We start from the raw sequence: 21,843 nt of genomic DNA, 5'->3' as shown, positions 1-21,843 counted from the left end.
AGGCGATCAAACCGGTCAGTCCTAGAGGAGATCAATCCTGACTGCTCTTTAGAAGGCCAGATCCTGAAGCTGAAACTCAAATCCTTTGGCCACCTAATGAGAAGGAAGGACTCACTGGAGAAAAGCCTAATGCTGGGAAAGGTTGAGGGCAAGAGAAGAAGGGGACGACAGAGAATGAGGTGGCTGGATGGAGTCACTGAAGCAGGAGGCATGAGCCTAAATGGACTCCAGAAGATGGTAGAGGACAGGAAGGCCTGGAGGAATGTCCATGGGGTCGCGATGGGTCGGACACGACTTTGCAACTAACAACAACAACAAATAGATAACTAAGGAAGAATGAGGTTCCTCGGCAGAAGGATAACCATGGCTGATAAGCTAGAATGGGGAAAACACCTCATTTTATTTGCAAGTTAGTAGCACAGATGCAAATTGCTTTCATTGCCATTCGAGTTGACTATTAGGGCGACTACTGCCCATCTTCCACGTACGTGTACAGATAATCCTCGACTTACGACTGTAATGGAAGCCAGTCCATCATGTTTGTAAGTCTCGTGACCTTTTTGATAATTCAGTCATGGGATCTTCCTGATGCTACAGATAATCCTCGACTTAATGACTGCAATCGGGACCAGAACGTCTTATCGCTAAGCAAGGAAGCGGTTAAGTGCATCACAGCTGAAGCAAATCACTGCAGTCGTTAAGTGAATGAGTCGTCAAGCGAATCTGGCTTCCCCCACTGACTTTGCTTGTCGCAAGCCAGCTGGAAAGGACATGTAAATGCCAGGACGCTGCTAGCCCCGTAATTACAAACCGGTTGCCAAACGCCCACATTTTGATCATGTGACGGGATGGTGCAAGAGTTTTAAGTACAAGGGTTGGCTGGCTGCAAGTCACTTTTTTTCAGCGCCATTGTAACTTCGGTCGCTAAACAAACAGTTGTAAGTCGAGGACTACCTGTATTCTGGTATCTGCAATTTTTTTTAAAGGCAGACACTTCCAAGCACAGATCTTAAACATAAAAAAGAGTATTTGAATTGGAATTAATTAAGTGGAAAAGGCTTGCTAATATTTGAAACTGAAAAGGCTGTTTTGGTGCAGGATCATAGTTGCAAAACCTTTTGGGATCCTTTTCAATTCCTATCCCGCGATCCCAGCTCCACCATCTTTGAAGTACTGCGAAATAGCTAAACTTCATCGTTAGCTGAATGTGTCAGATCATTTTCCCCATCTTGAGTAGCTCCAGTAAAAATGAAAACGCTCTGGGATATGGTAAATATGTTTATTTTATTTTTTTGCAAAATATATAAACAGTAAACTTGAGAGTGGATCTGCAGACTCACATGCTAGAGTTGCCATATTTGGCATTTTCTCAAGTTGGCACAGAAACAAAATCGCTGTGGAAATCTGGCCACATTGCGCACCCCGACAGTGGCCATTAGTGGCCCCCGGTGATTTGTGGGTTGTGATTGTGATGTCAAACCCTTTCCTCTCTATAGATTGGACCCATCTTTCCTCCTGCAAAATTTCAGCATCCTTTTTTTGTTTTCTTTTTTTTTTTTTTGTAAAGGGACTTTTCCACTCAAAACAAAAGAAGCATCCGTTGTAGCTTTTGAGGTGAAAGTTCTCTTGGAAAGAGTAACAGAGAAAAGATATTTCTACATTTCCGATGGCTTTTCACTTCGCCGTTGAAACGACGGGCAAGAAGGGAATGTTTGAATACGTAGCCAAAGCTTGACAAATTATCGGCTTACTTTTGTCCCATCAGAGATTCTATCAAACCAATCCTATATTTCAAGCTTTGTTTCTGAGAGATATAAAGCCCAATCCTGTTCGATTTCACGGCTTCATTTAAAACAGAATGATGTCAAAGAGAGCCAAGCCAAAGCTTGATTTGGCTAACAGTCAGAAAGTCTTTTATCTGATATGTTACATATTTTTGAGGGCGGGGGGAAGAACGGGGATAACCACACATATAAACCTGGATTTTGAGAACATCCTGTTCTCTTCGTTCCTTTATTAGGCAGGACGTGGCTTGTTCACATAGGTCCATAGGATAATAACTAGATTATAGGTAGTCCTCGACTTACGACCAAAATTGAGCCCAAAGTTCGCACTGCTAAGCCAGGCAATTCTTAGGTGACTTTGCGTCATTTGACCACCTTTCTTTTGCCATAGGTGTTAAATGAATCACTGCAATTGTTAGTAACACAATTGTTAAGGGAATCTGGCTTCTTCATTGACTTTGCTTGTCGGAAGGTCGCAAAAGGGGATCACGTGACCCCGGGGACGCTGCCACCGTCACAAATATGAACCATTTGCCGAGCGCCTATTTTTTGATCAAGTGACCAGGGAGGTGCTGCAACGGTCCTAAGTGTGAAAAATTGTCACTTTTTTCAGTGCCATTGTAACAGTCACTAAACAAATGGTTGTAAGTCAAGGACTGCCTGTAACTGAGTTAAATTATATTTGTTGGATCCCTATAATGCATTCACCAGTGACTAACCCAGGAGTCTTCACATTTGGCCCTTTTCTGACTTGTGGACTTTGACTCCCAGAATTCCTCAGCCAGGCACGCGTGCCTGGCTGAGGAATTCTGGGAGTCGTAGTCCACAAGTCAGAAAAGGGCCAAATGTGAAGACCCCCAGACTAACCAAACAGCCTTCACTGGAATAAGCCACTAAGACTCCCCAAAATCTAAGTAGCCAAAGTTAATTTTACCCATATTAGGTTTTGGTGTGAATCTTCAAAGAATGGATTAAATACATTGGGTGAATGTAGCCATCAGTTTTCCTTTTTCCAATGCTGGTTTGAACTTCGACTTAAGTCAGCTCTCAAAGGAGAGATTCTGCAACTGCCAAACGGCCATGCTGGCACGGCAGCAGAGAGGAAAAAAAAATTCTAGAAGAAAAGATACTCCGGGAAATATATATATATTTTAGCCCTCTTCATACATTCCTTACCAGATCTGATGGCTTAAAATGCTATTTTTCAGACTCGGCTACTTGAAGATGGGTGGACTTCAATTCCCAGAATTCCCTAGCCAACATGGCTGGCTGAGGAATTCTGGGAGTTGAAGTCCACCCATCTTCAAGAGGCCGAGTGTGGGGGGAAAAAAATTGGCTTAAAAAATGAGGCAGCACACAAAGGGCCCCATCTGGGCCTTTTCCAATACGCCCCTCTTCACTCATGGTTTCAGATCTTCCCGTCTGAGGCGTTTCAAACCACGTTCAGCTGAGGTGACAAATCACCTCAGAACTGCAGATTGTATTGTCTCATGTTCAACTGAACACAAATAAGTAGCATTTGCGGTCACACAACAAGTTCGGCCTGCTCACTGAGGTAATCTATTATCTGTGTTTACATCAATGCAGTGGAGCCACAAGCTTACCACAGCTCGTCCTGGACTTGCCACCCGAAATTCAGCCCAAAATTTCTGCGGCTAAGCCAGACAGTCAGGTTTTGCTGCATTTTGCGACCTTCCTTGCCACAGTTGTTCAAAGCGAATTACTGCAGCGGTTCAGTTAGTAACCCGGTTGTTAAGTGATTCCGGCCTCCCCATCGACTTTGCTTGTCAGAAGGTCGCAAAAGGGGATCACGTGACACACACACACACACTCCGGGACGCTGCAACCGTCGTAAATACGAGCCAGTTTGCCAGGCTTCCGAATTTTGATCACGTGACCCTGGGGATGCCACAACGGTCATTAAGTGTGAAAAACGGTCATAAGCCCACTGTTTTCACTGCTGTCGTAATTTCGAACGGTCACTAAACGAACGCTTGTTAAGTTGGACTACCAGTACTATAAGATAGATTGAGGCACACAAACCAAGACCAACCATAGTTAAAAAACCACCAAGCTTAGAGAAAGTGTGCTGTGCAACCTGGCAGGGTTTGAAATAAGTGGTAGTTGAGGCAATAGGCTGATAGAAGAGTGGACATCAACACACAAAAGCTCGGGATTTTTCCCAATTTTAATTTCCACCCCCACCCCCCAAAATTGACGTTTTTCAACTGGCACGGAGGGTGCACTGCATTAAAAGCAGATCGCCGTGTTCTTCGTGAAGGAATGTTTTTTTATTATTATTATTTTGCATTTGCGACTGTACACGGAACACAGAAAATAAAATTTAAAATAAAATGAGAGGGTCGGATTAATGAGATGATGCAGCAAAGGTACAATCCGAGTTCCTTTGGGTTAACCATCTTTCCTAAATCACGAATTGATTCCTCAGGCTCTCATTTGCCTGGTAAGCTTAGCTACCTTGGCTGACTGGAGGGGAAGGTCTAAAACAGTGTTTCTCAAATTTGGCAAACTTTCAGACAGGTGGACTTCAACTCCCAGAATTCCCCAGCCAGCCCTGCTGGCTGGGGAATTCTGGGAGATGAAGTCCACCTGTCTGAACGTTTGAGGCACACTGGTTCAAAATCTTGTATTTCAACCCTTTTTCTGAGATCTTGCACAGGAGTTCGATACCACCAGCCTAAGCAAACGTCTCCCTTTTCCTGCCCTCACCCCGCCACCCCCCAGGATTTTTCATTTAACAAACTCAAAATATTTTTGTGTTAGTAACACTTGCACTTGAAGGTGTGGATAGGCATGGGCACGCAGGCCAAATTACCCACTTCATCAAGTATAAAATGGCTCTCTTTTCACCTTGGTGTGTATCTGTGAGGGTTCACAAAGCAGAGACTTGTCCTATGTGGAAAACGGAAATTGGTGTGCAGATGCAATTAGCAGAGGGCAGTTGTATTCCTAACACACACACACACACAGAGAATGCAGGTTAGGGATTTCACACACATAACAGTCAATAGGGATGCAAGCCGACGTGTCTCCATGTTACACATGGCATTTCCCCAAAGTCTGCAAGCTGCAAACTTTCAAAGGCAGCAAGAAATTCATCTCTTGCTTTTTTTTAATTTTTTTTTCCCTCCCACCCAATTGCGGAGAGTCGGCTGAAATTAAAGCTATTTTCCTAGAAACGCTTCCGAATTTTGAACACTATTTTTTTTCCTCTCCTCCTAGTTGTCTTTTGAAAAGCCCACGCTTTTCATCTCCGAACGACAGCAGCCCACTTTTGACAGATGTTTTGTTTTACAACCCAGCCACGGGAAATCAATGTATATTGCAACCGATTTGAAAAGAAAGAACAAAACAAAACACCTTTTCGCTCTGTTTCCTATTCTTTCCAGCTCCCCAAACAAAATGAAAAGCAGGATGAGTAATACTTTTTTTTTTTCCGGCAGAGGGGCTGGGAGCCCCACAGCTTTCAAAACCGTGCAATGAAAGCAGAAAATGTCATCCTGGAAAACGGAACCCAGGACTGGGGAGTTGGCTTAACACTGGTTTTAGCTTTCGAGAAGCCAACGAGACTTCTGTACGCTTTGAGGCTCAACGCCAGACGCCTGGCCGCTTAAGAGAAACGAAACAAAACAAGAACAAAAACCGCCGTTTCCACATTCTCAACAATAAGCTGGTTTGGTCCCAGGAAAACTTTCCCATCCGGTGCCATCCCGGCGGCCTCCCTTCCCAGCCACTGATACTTCCCACAGGTGTGCAGGCAGCCGGGCCCTCCTCGCCTCGGTGATGGGTACAGAGCACAAAGCAAAACTCGGTGACAAAACAGGACCAAAAAAATAAAAATAAAAAATAAAAAAAAAATCTGCTGGCGGTACTGCAAGAGTCCGTGGCAGAGCTTGGGCTCCGAACCAGCTGTGGCTGCTCCCCTCGGTGAGGTTTCAGCAGAACTGTAAGAAGGGGAAAGGAGATTTAGAGACAGAAGCAAACAACTGCACAAAAAAAGCCTCTTATATAGGGTATAGGCAGGGGTTTCCTGCCTGAGCAGGGGGTTGGACTAGATGACCTCCAAGGTCCCTTCCAACTTATTTTTATTCTGCTGAAGGGGAACGGAGGACTTAAATCTCTTAATATCGGGGGCGAGTTATTACCCCCCGTAGATAAGGCTCGCAATCTGGGTGTCCTCTTAGATTCATAGCTCTCCTTAGAAGATCACATAGGAGCTGTGTCTAGAGGGGCCTTCGCCCAGGTTCGTCTGGTGCGCCAGCTGCGACCCTATCTGGACCTGGATGCCTTGCGTACAGTCACCCATGCACTTGTGACCTCTCCTCTTGACTACTGCAACGCTCTTTACATGGGGCTGCCCTTGAGAACCACTCGGAAGCTTCAGCTGGTGCAGAGTGCAGCTGCACAAGTGCTTTTGGGGGTCTCCCGATACTCCCATATTACACCTCTGCTTCGTGAGCTGCACTGGCTTCCAGTTGCCTTCCGGGTGAAATTCAAGGTGCTAGTGATGACATACAAAGCCCTACATGGCATGGGTCCGGATTACCTACGGGAGCACCTACTGCCAGCGTCAACACCCCTCCGACCTGTGCGCTCCCACAGAGAGGGCCTCCTCAGGGTGCCACCAGTCAGAGAATGTCGGCTGGTGGCCCCCAGGGGGAGAGCATTCTCGGTGGGTGCGCCAATCCTCTGGAACCGCTTACCAGCTGAAATCCGGATGGCCCCTGACCTTCGCTCCTTCCGGCGTGATCTAAAAACTTATCTATTCCAACAAGCCGGCCTGGCCTGATGGATTTGGGTTTTAAAATTTTCTCACTTTATTGCTTTATTGTATTCTTACTTTATTGCTCTGTACACCGCCCTGAGTCCTCCGGGAGAAGGGCGGTATATAAAACAAACAAACAAACAAATAAATAAATAAATGCCGCTTTGTAGTGCTTATCTCAACTCCTAAACCAAAAACAGAATACAGGTAGGTCTTAACTTACAACAGTTTGCTTAGCGACCGTTCAAACGCTGAACGGCAACGGCAGTGAGGAAAGTGACCCCTGACCGTTTTTCACACTCACACAACCGTTGCTGCATCCTCCGTGGTCACGTGATCAAAATTCAGAAGCTTGGCCACTGACTCATATTTTATGACGGTCGCAGTGTCCCGGGGTCACAAGACCCCTTTTGCGACTTTCCGACAAGCAAGAGTCAATAGGGGAAGCCAAATTCGTTTTAACGAGTGTTTTACAGGTAGTCCTCGACTTACGACCAGAGTTTGAGCCCAAAGTTGATGTCGCTAAGTCAGAAAGTTGTTAAGTGATCTTTCACGATCTTTCTAGCCACGGTGGGTACCAGTCAATCAATCCAGTTCTTAAGTTGGGAACCCAGTCGTTAAGTGAATCCGGCTTATCGAAAGGTCGCAAAAGGGGGATCGCATGACACCCCCCCCCCGGGATACTGCAACCGTCATAAATAGGGGTCATTTGCAAAGGGTGTGGATTTTGATCAAGTGACCAGGGGAGGCTGCAACGGGGGTGCGGAAAACGGTCATAAGCCACTTTTTCTGAGTGCCGTTGTAACGTTGCATGGTCACTAAATGAACTGTTGTAAGTTGAGGACTAACTTATTTGAACTAGCTGGTCTGGCCTGATGGGGAATGTTAGGGTTTTTTAATGGGTCTTTTATTGTTTTTATTGTTATTGTAATTTTTAATTGGGCATTTGTTTAATTCCTTTTAATTTTTGTATTGTTAATTTATATATGCCCTGTTAACCGCCCTGAGTCCTTCGGGAGAAGGGCGGTATACAAATTTAATTAATAATAATAATAATAATAATAATAATAATAATAATAATAATAATAATAATAACAACAACAACAACTACCAACCTAACCACTGCAGTGATGCATTTTAACAACTATGGCCAGAAATTCAGATCCTTGGTAACTGACTCATATTTATGATGGTTGCGCTGTCTGTGGGGGGGGGGAGGAGAGGGAGAAAAGGGTGTCACGTGATCCCCTTCTACCACCTCCTGACAAGCAAAGTGGGGAAGCCAGTTTCACTTAACTTCAGTTTCACTTAGCATCTTCACCGGGTTGCTAACCTAACAACTGCAAGTAATTCACTTAACAACCGTGGCATGAAAGGTCGTAAAACGGGGCAAAATTCACTTAACAAGTCGTAAGTCGAGGCCTACCTGCGCCAGGCTCATAGGTCACCTCCAGGCATAGAGATGGCTTACCTTCCAGCGATTTCCACATTCGTTGCACACCACAAAGGTTGTCATTGGCTCATCCGAACTTCGGGTCTGCACCTGCGGGAATCAAACATAGGGTAGGCCTCAGTCAGGTTCCATATTTGTAATTTTTTCAGAAGAGGCTGGACAGCCATTTGTCTGAAATGGTATAGGGCAGGGGTAGGCAACCTCGGCTCTTTTATGACTCATGGACTTCAACTCCCAGAATTCCTGAGCCAGCTTGGAGTTGAAGTCCATGAGTCATAAAAGAGCCGAGGTTGCCTACCCCTGGTATAGGGTTTCCTGCCTGAGCAGGGGGTTGGACTAGATGACTTCCAAGGTCCCTTCCAACTTTATTATTATTATTATTATTATTATTATTATTATTATTATTATTATTATTATTATTATTATTATTATTATTATTTATTATATTGTTGTTTTGTTGTTGTTGTTTGTTGTTGTTGTTGTTGTTGTTGTTATTATTATTATTATTATTATTATTATTATTATTATTATTATTATTATTATTATTATCTGAAGAGTTATTTGTTCGAACAAGCCGGCCTGGCCTGATGGGGGATGGGTTGGGATTTTATTGTTGTTGTAAATATATTTACCTATTGTTTTAGCTTGGGCATTTCGTTTAATTCTTTTTTAACTTTTGTATCTTTGTACTTTTATATGTTTGCCCTGTTCACCGCCCTGAGTCCTTCGGGAGAAGGGCGGTATACAAATAAAATTATTATTATTATTATTATTATTATTATTATTATTATTATTATTATTATTATTATTATTATTATTATTATTATTATTATTATTATTATTATTTTATATTATTATTATTATTATTATTATTATTATTATTATTATTATTATTATTATTAGCTATAGGTAGTCCTCAACTTAGTGACCGTTTGAACTGACAACGGCACTGAAAAAAAGTGACTTAGGACCATTTTCCGTACTTCCGGCCCTTCCAACACCCCCTCGGTCCCGTTATCAAAATTCAGACGCTCGGCCACCGGCATGTATTTACGACGGTTGCTGTGCCCCGGGATCATGTGATTCCTTTTTGGGACCCCCTCACTGACAGGCAAAGTCAAGCGGGTAGTGGGATTTCCCCGAGCAACCGTGTCACTAACTTAACAATTGCAGTGATCCACTTAACGGCTGTGGCCAGAAAGGTCGTAAAACGGGGCAAAGCTCACTTCACAACCGTTTCGCTTAGCAACAGAAATATTGGGCTCGTTTGCGGTTGTAAGCCGAGGACCGCTTGCATTCTTGCCCTACGTAAGGTTTTCCAATTGCACTGGTATGATTTTAACTTTGATAGGGGTTTTTTTTTTTAACGTTTGCAGACCGCCCAGGCATTCTGTCCCAGCCCACGTGAGTCCTGGTTATGCTCAGGAGAAACCCCTCTTCCAAGAAACAGGCAGGAACCGCAAGGAAAAACCAATCCCTTTTATTCTCACAGACCTGAGTCAACGTCCAAGGCAAACAAACACAGTCCCCAGAAACTCGATCCTCAACACGAACAGCGGCCTTCGGCAACCAGCACCTCCCTCATCTTCCCTTTTATAATGCAGCCCAGGCGTGGCTTCCTAATGCCTTCTCCTTTGCCTTTGGAGCCGCCCCATTGCCTTCCTCTGTCCTACTCGCTTCTCTTGCCTGCACCTTCCTGCATCCTGGATATTTCCCAGCTGTGCTTCATCCCTGTCCAACTCAGAGTCCCAGCACAGCCGTGTCTCAGCCTGGGAGAGAGTAGAGGGGCCAGGCTCCTCGTCCGACTGTAAGTTTCGGAGCTCCTCAGAGCCTTCCTCTGACTCTGTCGCTCCAGGCCTCTCCTCCTCCTCCTCTGAGTCCTCAGACTCAGCTGCCGGATCCACTGGCTGGCGAGGAATCACAACACCAGGTTCCCTCTGGGGGAAGGGAGATTTTGAGCGGTTTTAAACGTGATCAAGAAAGCCCGTGAAACCTCACCTGAGTGTAGGTGCAGTTCTTTTTCTTGCACTTGTTACAAGTGAAAAGGTCTGTCTGGGTCCCTCCAGTTTTGGCCATCTGATGTTCCCGGATGGCTTCCTTCGTCATGGCTTTGCGGATCTCTTTCAGTTCGTTGCTGGCCATTTCCTGTCCAGGAAAGAACACAAAGGGTCACTTCAGTACCCAGCAGGCAAACGGGGCAGCAACCTTTGAAGCTAGAACACAGAAACATTTTAAACGTTGAAGGGTCTCTACGGAGATTAAAAAAAAAAAAATACTGGCAACGCCACCTGCCCTAAACCTTGCAATTCCTCGTCTCCAGGTGTCCCAATGTACATGGATTCTAAATTCCATGTTACTGGCTGAACAACTGCCGTGTTTTGCTCAACACACGTGACAATAAAAGTCACGAAACGGGACAAAGATTCACTTCGCAACGTCTCCTGCTTAGCAACAGGCATTTTGGACTCTAGTGCGGTTGTAAGTCGAGGACTACCTGTAGTTTTGCTTCTCAGTGGAAACTCCGGAGGACTCTACTAGACCAGCAACAGATTGAATGGATCCAATACGGGTGTTTTAAACCCACTTTTTCTTTACCGTGGGACCCCTTTAAATAACCTTTTGTGACCACGGACCCCCAAGACTTATCCGAAGATTTAAAGCATAACATTTCTTCGAAGACTTCCTAGACCACCACCACCACCCCCGTGACATCGCAGACACACACAACCAAACACACACCCAGGAGTCCCTAGAACACAGGTTGAGAACCAGTGTTTTAGCCTCCCCACCTCACCTCTGAGGTCATCACTGCAATTTGTTCAGGGGTGATCACTCCACACAAGACGTTCTTTCGGAGATCCGGGTTCTTGGAGTCCTTGAGATTGGAGAGGCGACTTCTGATCCGATTTTTATACTTCAAGTCTGTGTTCTTCACATCTTGGAATACGAGTTCAGCTGCCATTAAGGATCACCAACACCAAGAGGCTCCAGCCAGAATCTTATCAACACATCAGGAATGTCTATGGAGGCTAAAACATACGAGGAACGGTTGCTGGAATTGGGTCTGTCTAGTCTAATGAAGAGAAGGATGAGGGGGGACAGGATAGCAGTCTTCCAATGTCTCAGGGGCTGCCCCAAAGAAGAGGGAGTCAAGCTATTCTCCAAAGCACCCGAAGGTAGGACGAGAAAAGCAACGGATAGTAACTCATCAAGGAGAAGCAACCATGTCACGTTATAGAATAGAATAGAGCAGAACAGAACAGAACAGAATAGAATAGAATACAAGGAAGGCACCTTGGAGGTCATCTAGTCCTACCCCCTGCTGAGGCAGGAAACCTTATACTATTTCAGACAAATGGTTGTCCAATGTCTTCTTTAAAACTTCCAGTGTTGGAGCATTCACCGCTTCTGGAGGCAGGTTGTCCCACTGGTTAATTGTCCTCACTGTCAGAAAGTTTCTCCCTATTTCTAGGTTGCTTCTCTCCTTGATTAGTTTCCATCTGTTGTTTCTTGTCCTACCTTCAGATGCTTTGGAGAATAGCTTGACTCCCTCTTCTTTGGGGCAGCCCCTGAGAGATTGGAAGACTGCTATCATGTCCCTCCTTGCCCTTCTCTTCATTAGACCAGACATACCCAATTCCACCAATCATTCCTTATATGTTTTAGCCTCCAGTCCCCTGATCTTCTTTGTTGCTCTTCTCTGCACTCTTTCTAGACTAGAGTCTCAACATCTTTTTTACTGATCAAGGAGAGAAGCAACCTAGAACTAAGGAGAAACTTCCTGACAGTCAGGACAATTAACAACCTGGAACAACCTGCCTCCAGAAGCGGTGAGTGCTCCAACACTGGAAGTTTTTAAGAAGAGACTGGACAGCCATTTGTCTGAAATGGAATAGGGTTTCCTGCCTGAGCAGGGGGGTTGGACTAGATGACCTCCAAGGTCCCTTCCAACTTTATTATTATTACTATTGTTATTAATTTAATTTAATCTGCACCAGTATCATACAGATATAGTTCAAAGTATTAGGAAAGAGTTACACTAAATGAACTATCATCAGCCAAAGACTATCTGTACAACACAGCACAGCACAATACGCTCCATTGCTAGTCCTACAAAAAAACAAACAAACCGACCTTCGATCATTTCACCGAGACCTGAAGACCTGGCTCTTCGAGCTTTCCGGCCCAGGCCGAGTTTTAATTGGAGTTTTAACTGGGGTTTTATATTTTTTCAGTTGTTGTTGTTAGTTGCGAAGTCGTGTCCGACCCATCGTGACCCTATGGACAACGTTCCTCCAGGCTTTCCTGTCCTCTACCATCTTCTGGAGTCCATTTAGGCTCACACCTCCTGCTTCAGTGACTCCATCCAGCCACCTCATTCTCTGTCGTCCCCTTCTTCTCTTGCCCTCAATCTTTCCCAGCATTAGGCTCTTCTCCAGTGAGTCCTTCCTTCTCATTAGGTGGCCAAAGTATTTGAGTTTTAGCTTCAGGATCTGGCCTTCTAAAGAGCAGTCAGGGTGGATCTCCTCTAGGACTGACTGGTTTGATCGCCTTGCAGTCCAAGGGACTCGCAGGAGTCTTCTCCAGCACCAGAGTTCAAAGGCCTCAATTCTTTGGCGCTCAGCCTTGCTTATGGTCCAACTTTCACTGCCATACATTGCAACTGGGAAGACCATAGCCTTGACTATACGCACTTTTGTCGACAGCTTCTTTAGTGTGCTGTCTAGATTTGCCATGGCTTTCCTCCCCAGGAGCGTCTTTTAATTTCTTGGCTGCAGTCCCCGTCTGCGGTGATCTTGGAGCCCAGGAAAATAAAATCTGTCACTATCTCCATTTCTTCCCCATCTATTTGCCAGGAATTGATGCCATGATCTTGGTTTTCTTAATGTTGAGTTTCAACACAACTTTTGCACTCTCCTTCTTCACTCGTAACAAGAGGCTCTTTAGTTCCTCTTCACTTTCTGCCATTACCCAAACTAGACATACCCAATTCCTGCAACCGTCCTTCATATGTTTTGGCTCCCAGTCCCCTAATCATTTTTGTTGCTCTTCTCTGCACTCTTTCTGGGGTCTCAACATATGGCAAGATATAGAGAGTCTGCAAAAGGGCCTTCAAAATAAGAATTCAGATATTCTGTTGGAAATAACCTCTGGTCAGAATCCTGTAACTTTTGGTTTTTTTGGGGGGGGGGGTGATGCCCTCAGATGTTTGGGATTCAATTGTCAAGGCCTTTCAGACATCTAATGAGAGTAAGGGGATTGCAGGCCAAAACATCTGGACAATATCATTATCTCTTTGGTTTGGTTTCCTGACACCACAAACAACGAAAGGATATATTCTTCAATCTGGGCAGCAAGTAGCTCACAGTCAGCCCCAATGGCCACATAGTCATCTATAAGAAAAAAGAGCATAATAGGAATATTTAAGAGTAGGTATTGCACACAGTCCTCCACTTACGGCCACAACTGAGCCCCAAATTTCTGTGGCTAAGTCAGGTAGTTGCTAAGTGAGTTTTGCCCCATATTATTTATTTATTTATTTATTTATTTATTGAGATTTTTATACCGCCCTTCTCCCCAAGGGACTCAGGGCGGTTCACAGGGCATATATAAATAGCAGTACAAAAATTAAAAGAAAATTAAACCAATGCCCAATTAAAATACAACAATGATAAAATAATAAAAACCAATTAAAAACCCATATACCCCTATCAGGCCAGACCAGCTAATTCAAATAAATGGGTCTTCAACCCGCGACGGAAGGATCGGAGGTCTGATGCCATCCGAAGCTCAACCGGCAGTTGGTTCCATAATGCCGGAGCACCCACAGAGAAGGCCCTCCCCCTGGGGGCCACCAGTCGACATTCCCTGACCGGAGGCACCCTGAGGAGGCCCTCTCTGTGGGCACGCACTGGGCGGAGGGGAGTTGACGCCGGCAGCAGGTGGTCCTCGAGGTATCCCGGACCCATGCCATGTAAGGACTTAAAGATCATGACCAAGACCTTGAACCTCACCCGGAAGACAACTGGTAGCCAATGCAGCTCGCGGAGCAAAGGTGTAACATGGGAGTACCGGGAAACTCCCAAGACAACTCTAGCGGCCACATTCTGTACCAGTTGGAGCCTCTGAGTGGTCTTCAAGGGAAGCCCCATGTAGAGAGCATTACAGTAGTCAAGGCGAGAGGTCACGAGCGCATGAGTGACCGTACACAGGGCATCCCGGTCCAGATAGGGCCGCAACTGGCGCACCAGGCAAACCTGGGCGAAAGCCCCCCTAGTCACGGCCACTATATGATCTTCTAAGGCAAGCCATGAATCTAGGAGGACTCCCAAGTTGCGAGCCCTATCCACGGGGGGTAAAGACTCACCCCCCATAGAAAGCGATGGAACATTTTGAATGTCCCGGGATGCCGGAATGCACAGCCACTCAGTCTTGTCAGGGTTGAGTTGAAGTCTGTTCCTCCCCATCCAGACCCGAACCGCCTCCAGGCAACGGGACATCACATCGAGGGCATCACTGGGGTGGTTTGGGGTCGAAAAGAAAAGTTGGGTATCATCGGCATACTGATGATACCCAACTCCAAAACCACAAATGATCTCACCCAGCGGTTTCATGTAGATGTTGAACAGGAGAGGCGAGAGGACCGACCCCTGAGGAACTCCACAAACGAGAGTCCTAGGGGTCGAGCTCTGCCCCCCTGCCAACACCGACTGCGAACGTCCCAGGAGATAGGAGGAGAACCACTGAAGAACTGTGCCTCCCACTCCCAATCCCCTGAGACGCCGCAGCAGGATACCATGGTCGATGGTATCGAAAGCCGCTGAGAGGTCTAATAGGACTAGGACAGAGGAATATCCCCTGTCCCGGGCCCTCCAGAGATCATTCACCAGAGCGACCAATGCCGTCTCCGTGCTGTACCCGGGCCTGAAACCCGATTGGTACGGGTCTAGATAATCCGCTTCATCCAGGACCAGGGGGAGCTGATGCGCCACCACACTCTCAACAACCTTCGCAAGAAAGCGAAGGTTGGAGACCGGATGAAAGTTATTCAACACAGCTGGGTCCAGGACAGGCTTCTTGAGGAGAGGTCTCACCACCGCCTCCTTCAAGACGGCAGGGAAATTACCCTCACTCAAGGAAGCAGATATAACTGCCTGGAACCAGCCTCGTGTCCTCTCCCGAGCTGCATAAACCAGCCAAGAAGGGCACGGGTCCAATAAACATGTGGTGGAGCTCAGCCTCCCCATAATCCTGTCCGCTTCATCAGGGGTCACAGAATCAAACTCTTCCCAGATAACATTGACAAGACTGCCCGTGTCCTGATCGTCAGACTCTGCCCAGCTGGAGTCCAAACCGGTCCGAATCCGAGCGATTTTATCCGACAGATGTTGACTAAATTCCTCGGCACGACCCTGCAAGGGATCCTCCCTCACCTCCTGATTGAGAAGTGAGCGAGTCACCCTAAACAAGGCGGCCGGGCGATTATCTGCGGACGCGATGAGGGTAGAGAAGTAATTACACCTCGCCGCCCTCATCGCTGCGAGATAAGACCTAATATAGGTTCTTAACCACAATCGGTCGGATTCGGATCGGCTGGACCTCCAGCAGCTCTCTAGGCCCCGTTTCCGATGCTTCATCTCCCGGAGCTCCGCGGAGAACCATGGAGCTCGCTGGGATCTGCGCCGGGTCAGGGGCCGCAAGGGTACAACCCGGTCAAGTGCCTCAGTGGCTGCCCTTTCCCAGGCTTCCACTAGGCACTATTAAGCATCTGGGGCGGTACCATCTAATTGGCTCCGTACCCCCACGGCGGGGGTGGCAAAACGGAAGACCAGCCGCAGGAGGTGATGATCGGTCCATGACAGGGGCATAATAAATGGAGAGCCCCCACCAAGATCATCCAACCACCGTCCAGATAAAAAATCAGGTCAAGGGTGTGGCCTCCCTCATGAGTTGGTTCAGAAATTACTTGCGTCAGGTCCATGGCCGTCATGGAAACCATGAACTCCCGAGCTAGCTCAGATGAGCCTCCCAGGGATGGTAGATTGAAGTCTCCCAAAACTATAAGTTTGGGGAACTCAACCACCAACCCCGAGAGGATATCGAGCAGCTCGGGCAGGGCTGCCGCTGCGCGACTAGGCGAAAGGTACACCAGCAGCAAGCCCAACTGCGCCCCAGAACCAAATCTCACAAAGAGAGACTCACACCCGACTATCTGAAGAACGGTGGTCTCCCGCGGACATAAGGTCTCCCTGATAGTCACTGCCACACCCCCACCCCTACCTTGAGCTCGTGGCCGGTGTAGCACCCGGAAGCCTGGTGGGCAAAGGTCAACCAAAGGGACCCCACCCTCTGGGCCCAACCAAGTCTCCGTGATGCAAGCCAGGTCCGCATGCTCACCCTCAACTAAATCCCTAACAAGGGGAGCTTTGTTAACCACGGACCTGGCATTCAGGTACACCAGCCGGAGCTCAGGAGGCTGCACATCCTCGCTCCCGGAACCTCGGGGAAGAAGCAGAGGGTCGGAGCGCCTCACCGCTTGCAAATAGCGGAGACGGCCCTCCCGGTAACGATACGGCCCCCTGTCTATCCACCTGCTGCCATTCCCCGTCGTGGGAATTGGTAATCCCACGACCCGCTCATGAGCCCCGGAGACAACCACACCCTGTTCTCCCCCCGCGCAGTCAGACCCAAGTCTGGCCTGAGCCATGGTTGATTGGCCACCCCCCATAGCCAGACAACCCCCATCTCCCACCCCTCTCCCCAACCCCGTAAAAAATTTCGATAAAAAAGTAATCAGGGGCCTCCTATTAAATTTTTGTTGACGGCCCCTGCCCCTGCCCAGCCCCTGCCCAGACCTTTCTTGCACACAGTTGTTAAGTGAATCACTGCGGTTGTTAAGACAGTCACATGGTAAATCTGCCTTCCCCCTTGACCTTGCTGGTCAGAGGTTTGCAAAAGCTGATCACACGGCAACTGTCATAAACATGAGTCAGTTGCCAAGCACCTGAATTTTTGATCACGTGACCATGGGGATGCTCCAACAGTCGCAAGTGTGAAAAATGGTCGTAGGTCACTGTTTTCAGTGCTGCTGTAACTCTGAAGAGTCACTAAACAAACTTTTGTAATTCGAGGACTACCTGTAAATCGACTTAAGAACGCTTCTACGAATGATGAAATTACCTAGCTGGGTAATGAAACGTCTGCAAGAAAACAACCCAGCTCAGAGAACATCAAGGATGCCACAGTCCCCCTCCTCCCCCTCCTCCTCCTTCCCGTCCTCCTCCTCCCCCCACTCCTCCTCCGCCGCAAACCAAACTTCCTTCTAGCACTGATGATGTTACCTAGTTGGGTCGTGAAACGTCTGCAAGAAAACAAGCTCAGAGAGCACCAAGGACCCCACAGTCCTCCTCCTCCTCCTCTCTGCAAACCTCATTCCCTTCTAGCACTGCTGATGTTACCTAGTTGGGTCATGAAAGATCTGTAAGAAAACAACCTAGCTCAGAGAGCAACAAGGACCCCACAATCCTCCTCCTCCTCCTCTCTGCAAACCTCATTTCCTTCTAGCACTGATGATGTTACCTAGTTTAAGTTTAAGTTTATTATATTTGTATACCGCCCTTCTCCCGAAGGACTCAGGGCGGTGAACAGGGCATATATAAAAATACAAAATACAAAAATTGAAAAGAGAATTCAATACGAGCCCGCACTAAAAACAGTAGAAAAATGTAAAAAATCCCCAATAAAAAACCCCAACGCATCTCCCATCAGGCCAGGCCGGCTTGTTCAAATAGGTAGGTCTTCAAGTCCCGTCAGAAGGAGCGAAGGTCCGGTGCCATCCGGAGCTCAACCAGCAGCGGATTCCATAAAGCCGGAGCGCCCACAGAGAAGGCCCTCCCCCTGGGGGCCACCAGCCGACATTCTCTGACCGGAGGCACCCTGAGGAGGCCCTCTCTGTGGGAACGCACAGGGCGGAGGGGAGTTGACGCCGGCAGCAGGTGGTCCCCGAGGTACTTTGGACCCATGCCATGTAGGGCTTTAAAAACCATTACCAAAACCTTGAATAGTTGGGTCATGAAAGATCTGCAAGAAAACAACCAAGCTCAGAGAGCACCAAGGAGCCCGTCGTTCAACCCTCCGCTACAAATATTCCCTTGTATAGGTAGTCCTCAACTTACAACCATTCATGGAGGAGGAGGAGGAGGAGGAGGAGGAGGAGGAGGAGGAGGACGAGGACAAATGTGGGGTACTTGGTGCTCTCTGAAGTTGGCTGTCTTGCAGACATTTCATGACCCAGGTAGGTAACATCATCAATCTCCTTTTACCTAAGTGGGTCATGAAACCTCTGCAAGGAAGCAACCAAACTCAAGAGCGCCAAGGAACCCACATTTTGACAGTGAAATACAAATCTTCTCTTCTCTCGGTAAAGCAGCATATTTATACATATTTCTGTACAATGGCAAACAATTAACTCATTAGTTAAGAGCCGTGGTGGTGCCGTGGTTAGACTTCTCACCAGGCTCAAGGTAGACTCAGCCTTCCATCCTTCCGAGGTCGGTAAAATGAGGACCCAGAAAATTGGTGGTGGTGGCGGCGGCGGCGGCGGCAATATGCTGACTCTATTATAAACTGCTTGCAGAATCTGTGAAGCAGTATATAAGTCTAAGTGCTATTGCTATTCACCCTGAATCCAGCAAGGAACGAGATAAACGTAACATGCAGCTTGTATTTAATGGAGTTTTTACTATTAGAATAGAAGGGGGGGGAAATGGTTTGCAAAAGGAAAAATTAGGAGAAATGTGCCACACTCATTTCTCCTGCAACTTACTGTCTGTCTGGAGAGCAGAAGTTAACATTTCTCGGCATTTGCTCCGAACTGTGTCGCAGGTGATGGGCACTGGGGGGAAAGTAGTGATTTTGGGAGTGGTGGGAGTTTTTACGGACTCCTGCCTTTTGATAGAGCTGAAAGAGAAAACAAACCTGTCAGAATCTTGAGGGATAATTCTGTATTTCTAGATCAGGGGTAGGCAACCTTGGCTCTTTTATGATTCGTGGACTTCAACGCCCAGAATTCCTGAGCCAGCATGGGGGAACTATGGCCCCTTCATGACTTGTGGACTTCAACTCCCAGAATTCCTGAGCCAGCATGGGGGAACTATGGCCCCTTCATGACTGGTGGACTTCAACTCCCAGAATTCCTGAGCCAGCATGGGGGAACTATGGCCCCTTCATGACTTGTGGACTTCAACTCCCAGAAATCCTGAGCCAGCATGGGGGAACTATGGCCCCTTCATGACTTGTGGACTTCAACTCCCAGAATTCCTGAGCCAGCATGGGGGAACTATGGCCCCTTCATGACTTGTGGACTTCAACTCCCAGAATTCCTGAGCCAGCATGGGGGAGTTATGGCCCCTTCATGACTCGTGGACTTCAACTCCCAGAATTCCTGAGCCAGCATGGCTCAGCTTGGAAACCTCTCCCTTTCCCCTCAGCGTGGCTGGCTCAGGAATTCTGGGAGTTGAAGTCCACAAGTCATAAAAGAGACAAGGTGGCCTACCCCTGGCCATGGGGATGCTGCAATGGTCATAACTGTGAAAAACGCTCATGTCACTTTTTCCAGTGTAGTTGTAACTTCGAACAGTCACTAAATGAATGGTCCTAAGTCAAGGATTACCTGTATTTCTGGGAAGCCTTTAAGCAGGACAAGGCTATTGCTCCTGTAAAGGTAACCCTTAGCCTGGAAAGCAAGCAAACCAACAGATCCTCTCCATAAAACATTTATTTAATCCGACGTTAAGCTTTTTCGCCCAGTAACCATTTTTAAGACAAGAAATTCCTCAGATAACACTACGCCTAAAGAGCTGGTTTCCTTTATCTGGCCTGAGCAATCTTAGACCTAAACTTTAATTCGCAAAGATGTTTCAGAAGGACCCTGCTGTGACCAAGCAAAATAATAAGCAAAATTGTGGATCGTGCAATGGGAGAATGCAACAAAATTCTTCAGGTTGACTCTACGCAACATCATTGGATCAATGATTAAACCAATATCTGGAGTCTATGTCCAGACTGCTTTCTTATGAAAAATATTATGAAAAACAAGGAGGGAGGGAAGAATAACCAACGATACAATGGCATTAGGGCCCAAGTTTTTTTTATACGAAACTAAAGTGATCCATCAAAGATAATAAAGACAAGATGTGTACTTTGAATACTAGATTTTGTTATGAACTGAGATAAAGAAAACTTTAAAACTTGGAAGTATAAATATTAAGTTAAATTTGAATATTGATTTGTTTATAAAGGTTGAATGTAAAACTAATTAAGATATATATAATCTAAAAATACACTGATAAATGTAATAAACATGTTTTTAACCTAGCGGATATAATAAAAACTATACTAGCTTATATATGAGATAGTAGACATTAAGAGGAAAAAAAGAGAAAGTATTTGATGTTGAAACCAGAGAAAATTTGGTTACTAAATGTAAGACGTTTGGAAATTAATAGAAAATAAGAATGTTATACTATATTATTAATTAGTTGATGTAAGATGGTGAGAAATAGAATAGAATAGATGTGTATTTTGAACATTAGACTTTGTGATGAATTGTGATAAAGGGAACTTTGATTACTTAAAACTTGGAAATTATAAATATTAAATGTTAAATTTAAATATTAACGAAAACTAAAAATTGGGAAAAACTAATTAGGACATTGATTGTCTATAAAGACTGAATGTTAAAACAACCAGGATATGTATCAGCTGAAAATTACTGATAAATGTAAGCATGTTATTTTTATTGAATTGATATAATAAGAACGGTATTACTTTAAACAGGAGACAGTAAATGCGAAGGGGAAAAGAGAGGAAATATTTAATGTAGTAGTTTGAGACTTGTACTAAAGATACTTGTATGTCATTGAATTATTAACTCAGCCGCCACAGTGCTTCTTAAATACTTAAATGTAAAACTAGAAAATCAATAAAATGTTTTTTTTAAAAAAAAGATAATAAAGGGAACGTTTGGACTCCGGTAAACTTCACGATGTGTTTGTGAGCATGAGATCACAGCTCCTGTTCATTTCAAATTGTCAAATTGTTCAGAAAAGAGATCATAAGGCATGTGGTTTCTAGAATAAACTTTCTATAACAGGGGTCTTCAAACGTGGCAACTTTAAGACTTGTGGACTTCAACGCCCAGAATTCCTCAGCCAGACCTTAGGGTGGCTGAGGAATTCTGGGAGTTGAAGTCCACAAGTCTTAAGGTTGCCAAGTTTGAAGACCTTTGTTCTATAACATCGACGCTGGTTGTTCTCGACTTATGACCACAACTGAAACCAGAATTTCCATTGCTAAGCAAGGCAGTTGTTCACAGATCCAATTTTCCAAGGTGTTTTGCCATCCTCCACTGACTTTGCGTGTCAGAAGCCAGCGGGAAAGTCACCAGTGGTGACCACATGACCTGGGGACACTGCAGCTGTTGTACATACATGCCAGTTGCCAAGTGCCCAAATGTTGATCGTGTGACTGTGGTCATGCTGTGACAGTCTTAAGTGTGAGCACTGGGTAGAAGTCGCTTTTTTAGTGCCGTTGTAACTTTAAACAGTTCAGGACTGCCTGTAGAGCCAAGATTTCACTTCTGTCCAGGTTGAAAGTGGTCCTTCCAATTACTCTGTGAAGTAGGTCAATTTTAGGGGCTCCAGATGCTGGGATGTGCAAGCTTCTTATCTTACGATAGGTAGCAGTTTAGTGTTCCTAAGATAAGTAAGGAATTTCCCCCCAAAAACAGAACCTGGACAGTAGATACCTCAAAAGGCAAG

The 21,843-nt window shown here is 46.0% G+C and overlaps 1 protein-coding gene across 1 annotated transcript in view; it reads right to left on the bottom strand.

Annotated features, from left to right (window-relative positions):
• Nucleotides 1–4,418: 4,418 nt before the first annotated feature.
• The window catches only part of TCEA2 (transcription elongation factor A2), a 32,267-nt gene continuing 14,842 nt past the window's right edge, over nt 4,419–21,843 (bottom strand). Inside the window, exons 5-10 of the mRNA XM_083361047.1 lie at nt 18,849–18,982; nt 13,360–13,416; nt 10,818–10,978; nt 10,022–10,168; nt 8,042–8,113; nt 4,419–5,749 (exon numbers count right to left, since the gene is read on the bottom strand). Coding sequence (XP_083217173.1) covers nt 5,741–5,749; nt 8,042–8,113; nt 10,022–10,168; nt 10,818–10,978; nt 13,360–13,416; nt 18,849–18,982 — 580 coding nt within the window. The 3' untranslated portion in view covers nt 4,419–5,740. The remainder of the gene's footprint in view (nt 5,750–8,041; nt 8,114–10,021; nt 10,169–10,817; nt 10,979–13,359; nt 13,417–18,848; nt 18,983–21,843) is intronic.

This window comes from Vipera ursinii (genome assembly GCF_947247035.1).
Source record: "Vipera ursinii genome assembly, chromosome: 3".
NCBI lineage: Eukaryota > Metazoa > Chordata > Lepidosauria > Squamata > Viperidae > Vipera > Vipera ursinii.
The sequence above is the reverse complement of the archived record's forward strand: the minus strand, read 5'-3'. Positions and strand labels throughout refer to the sequence as shown.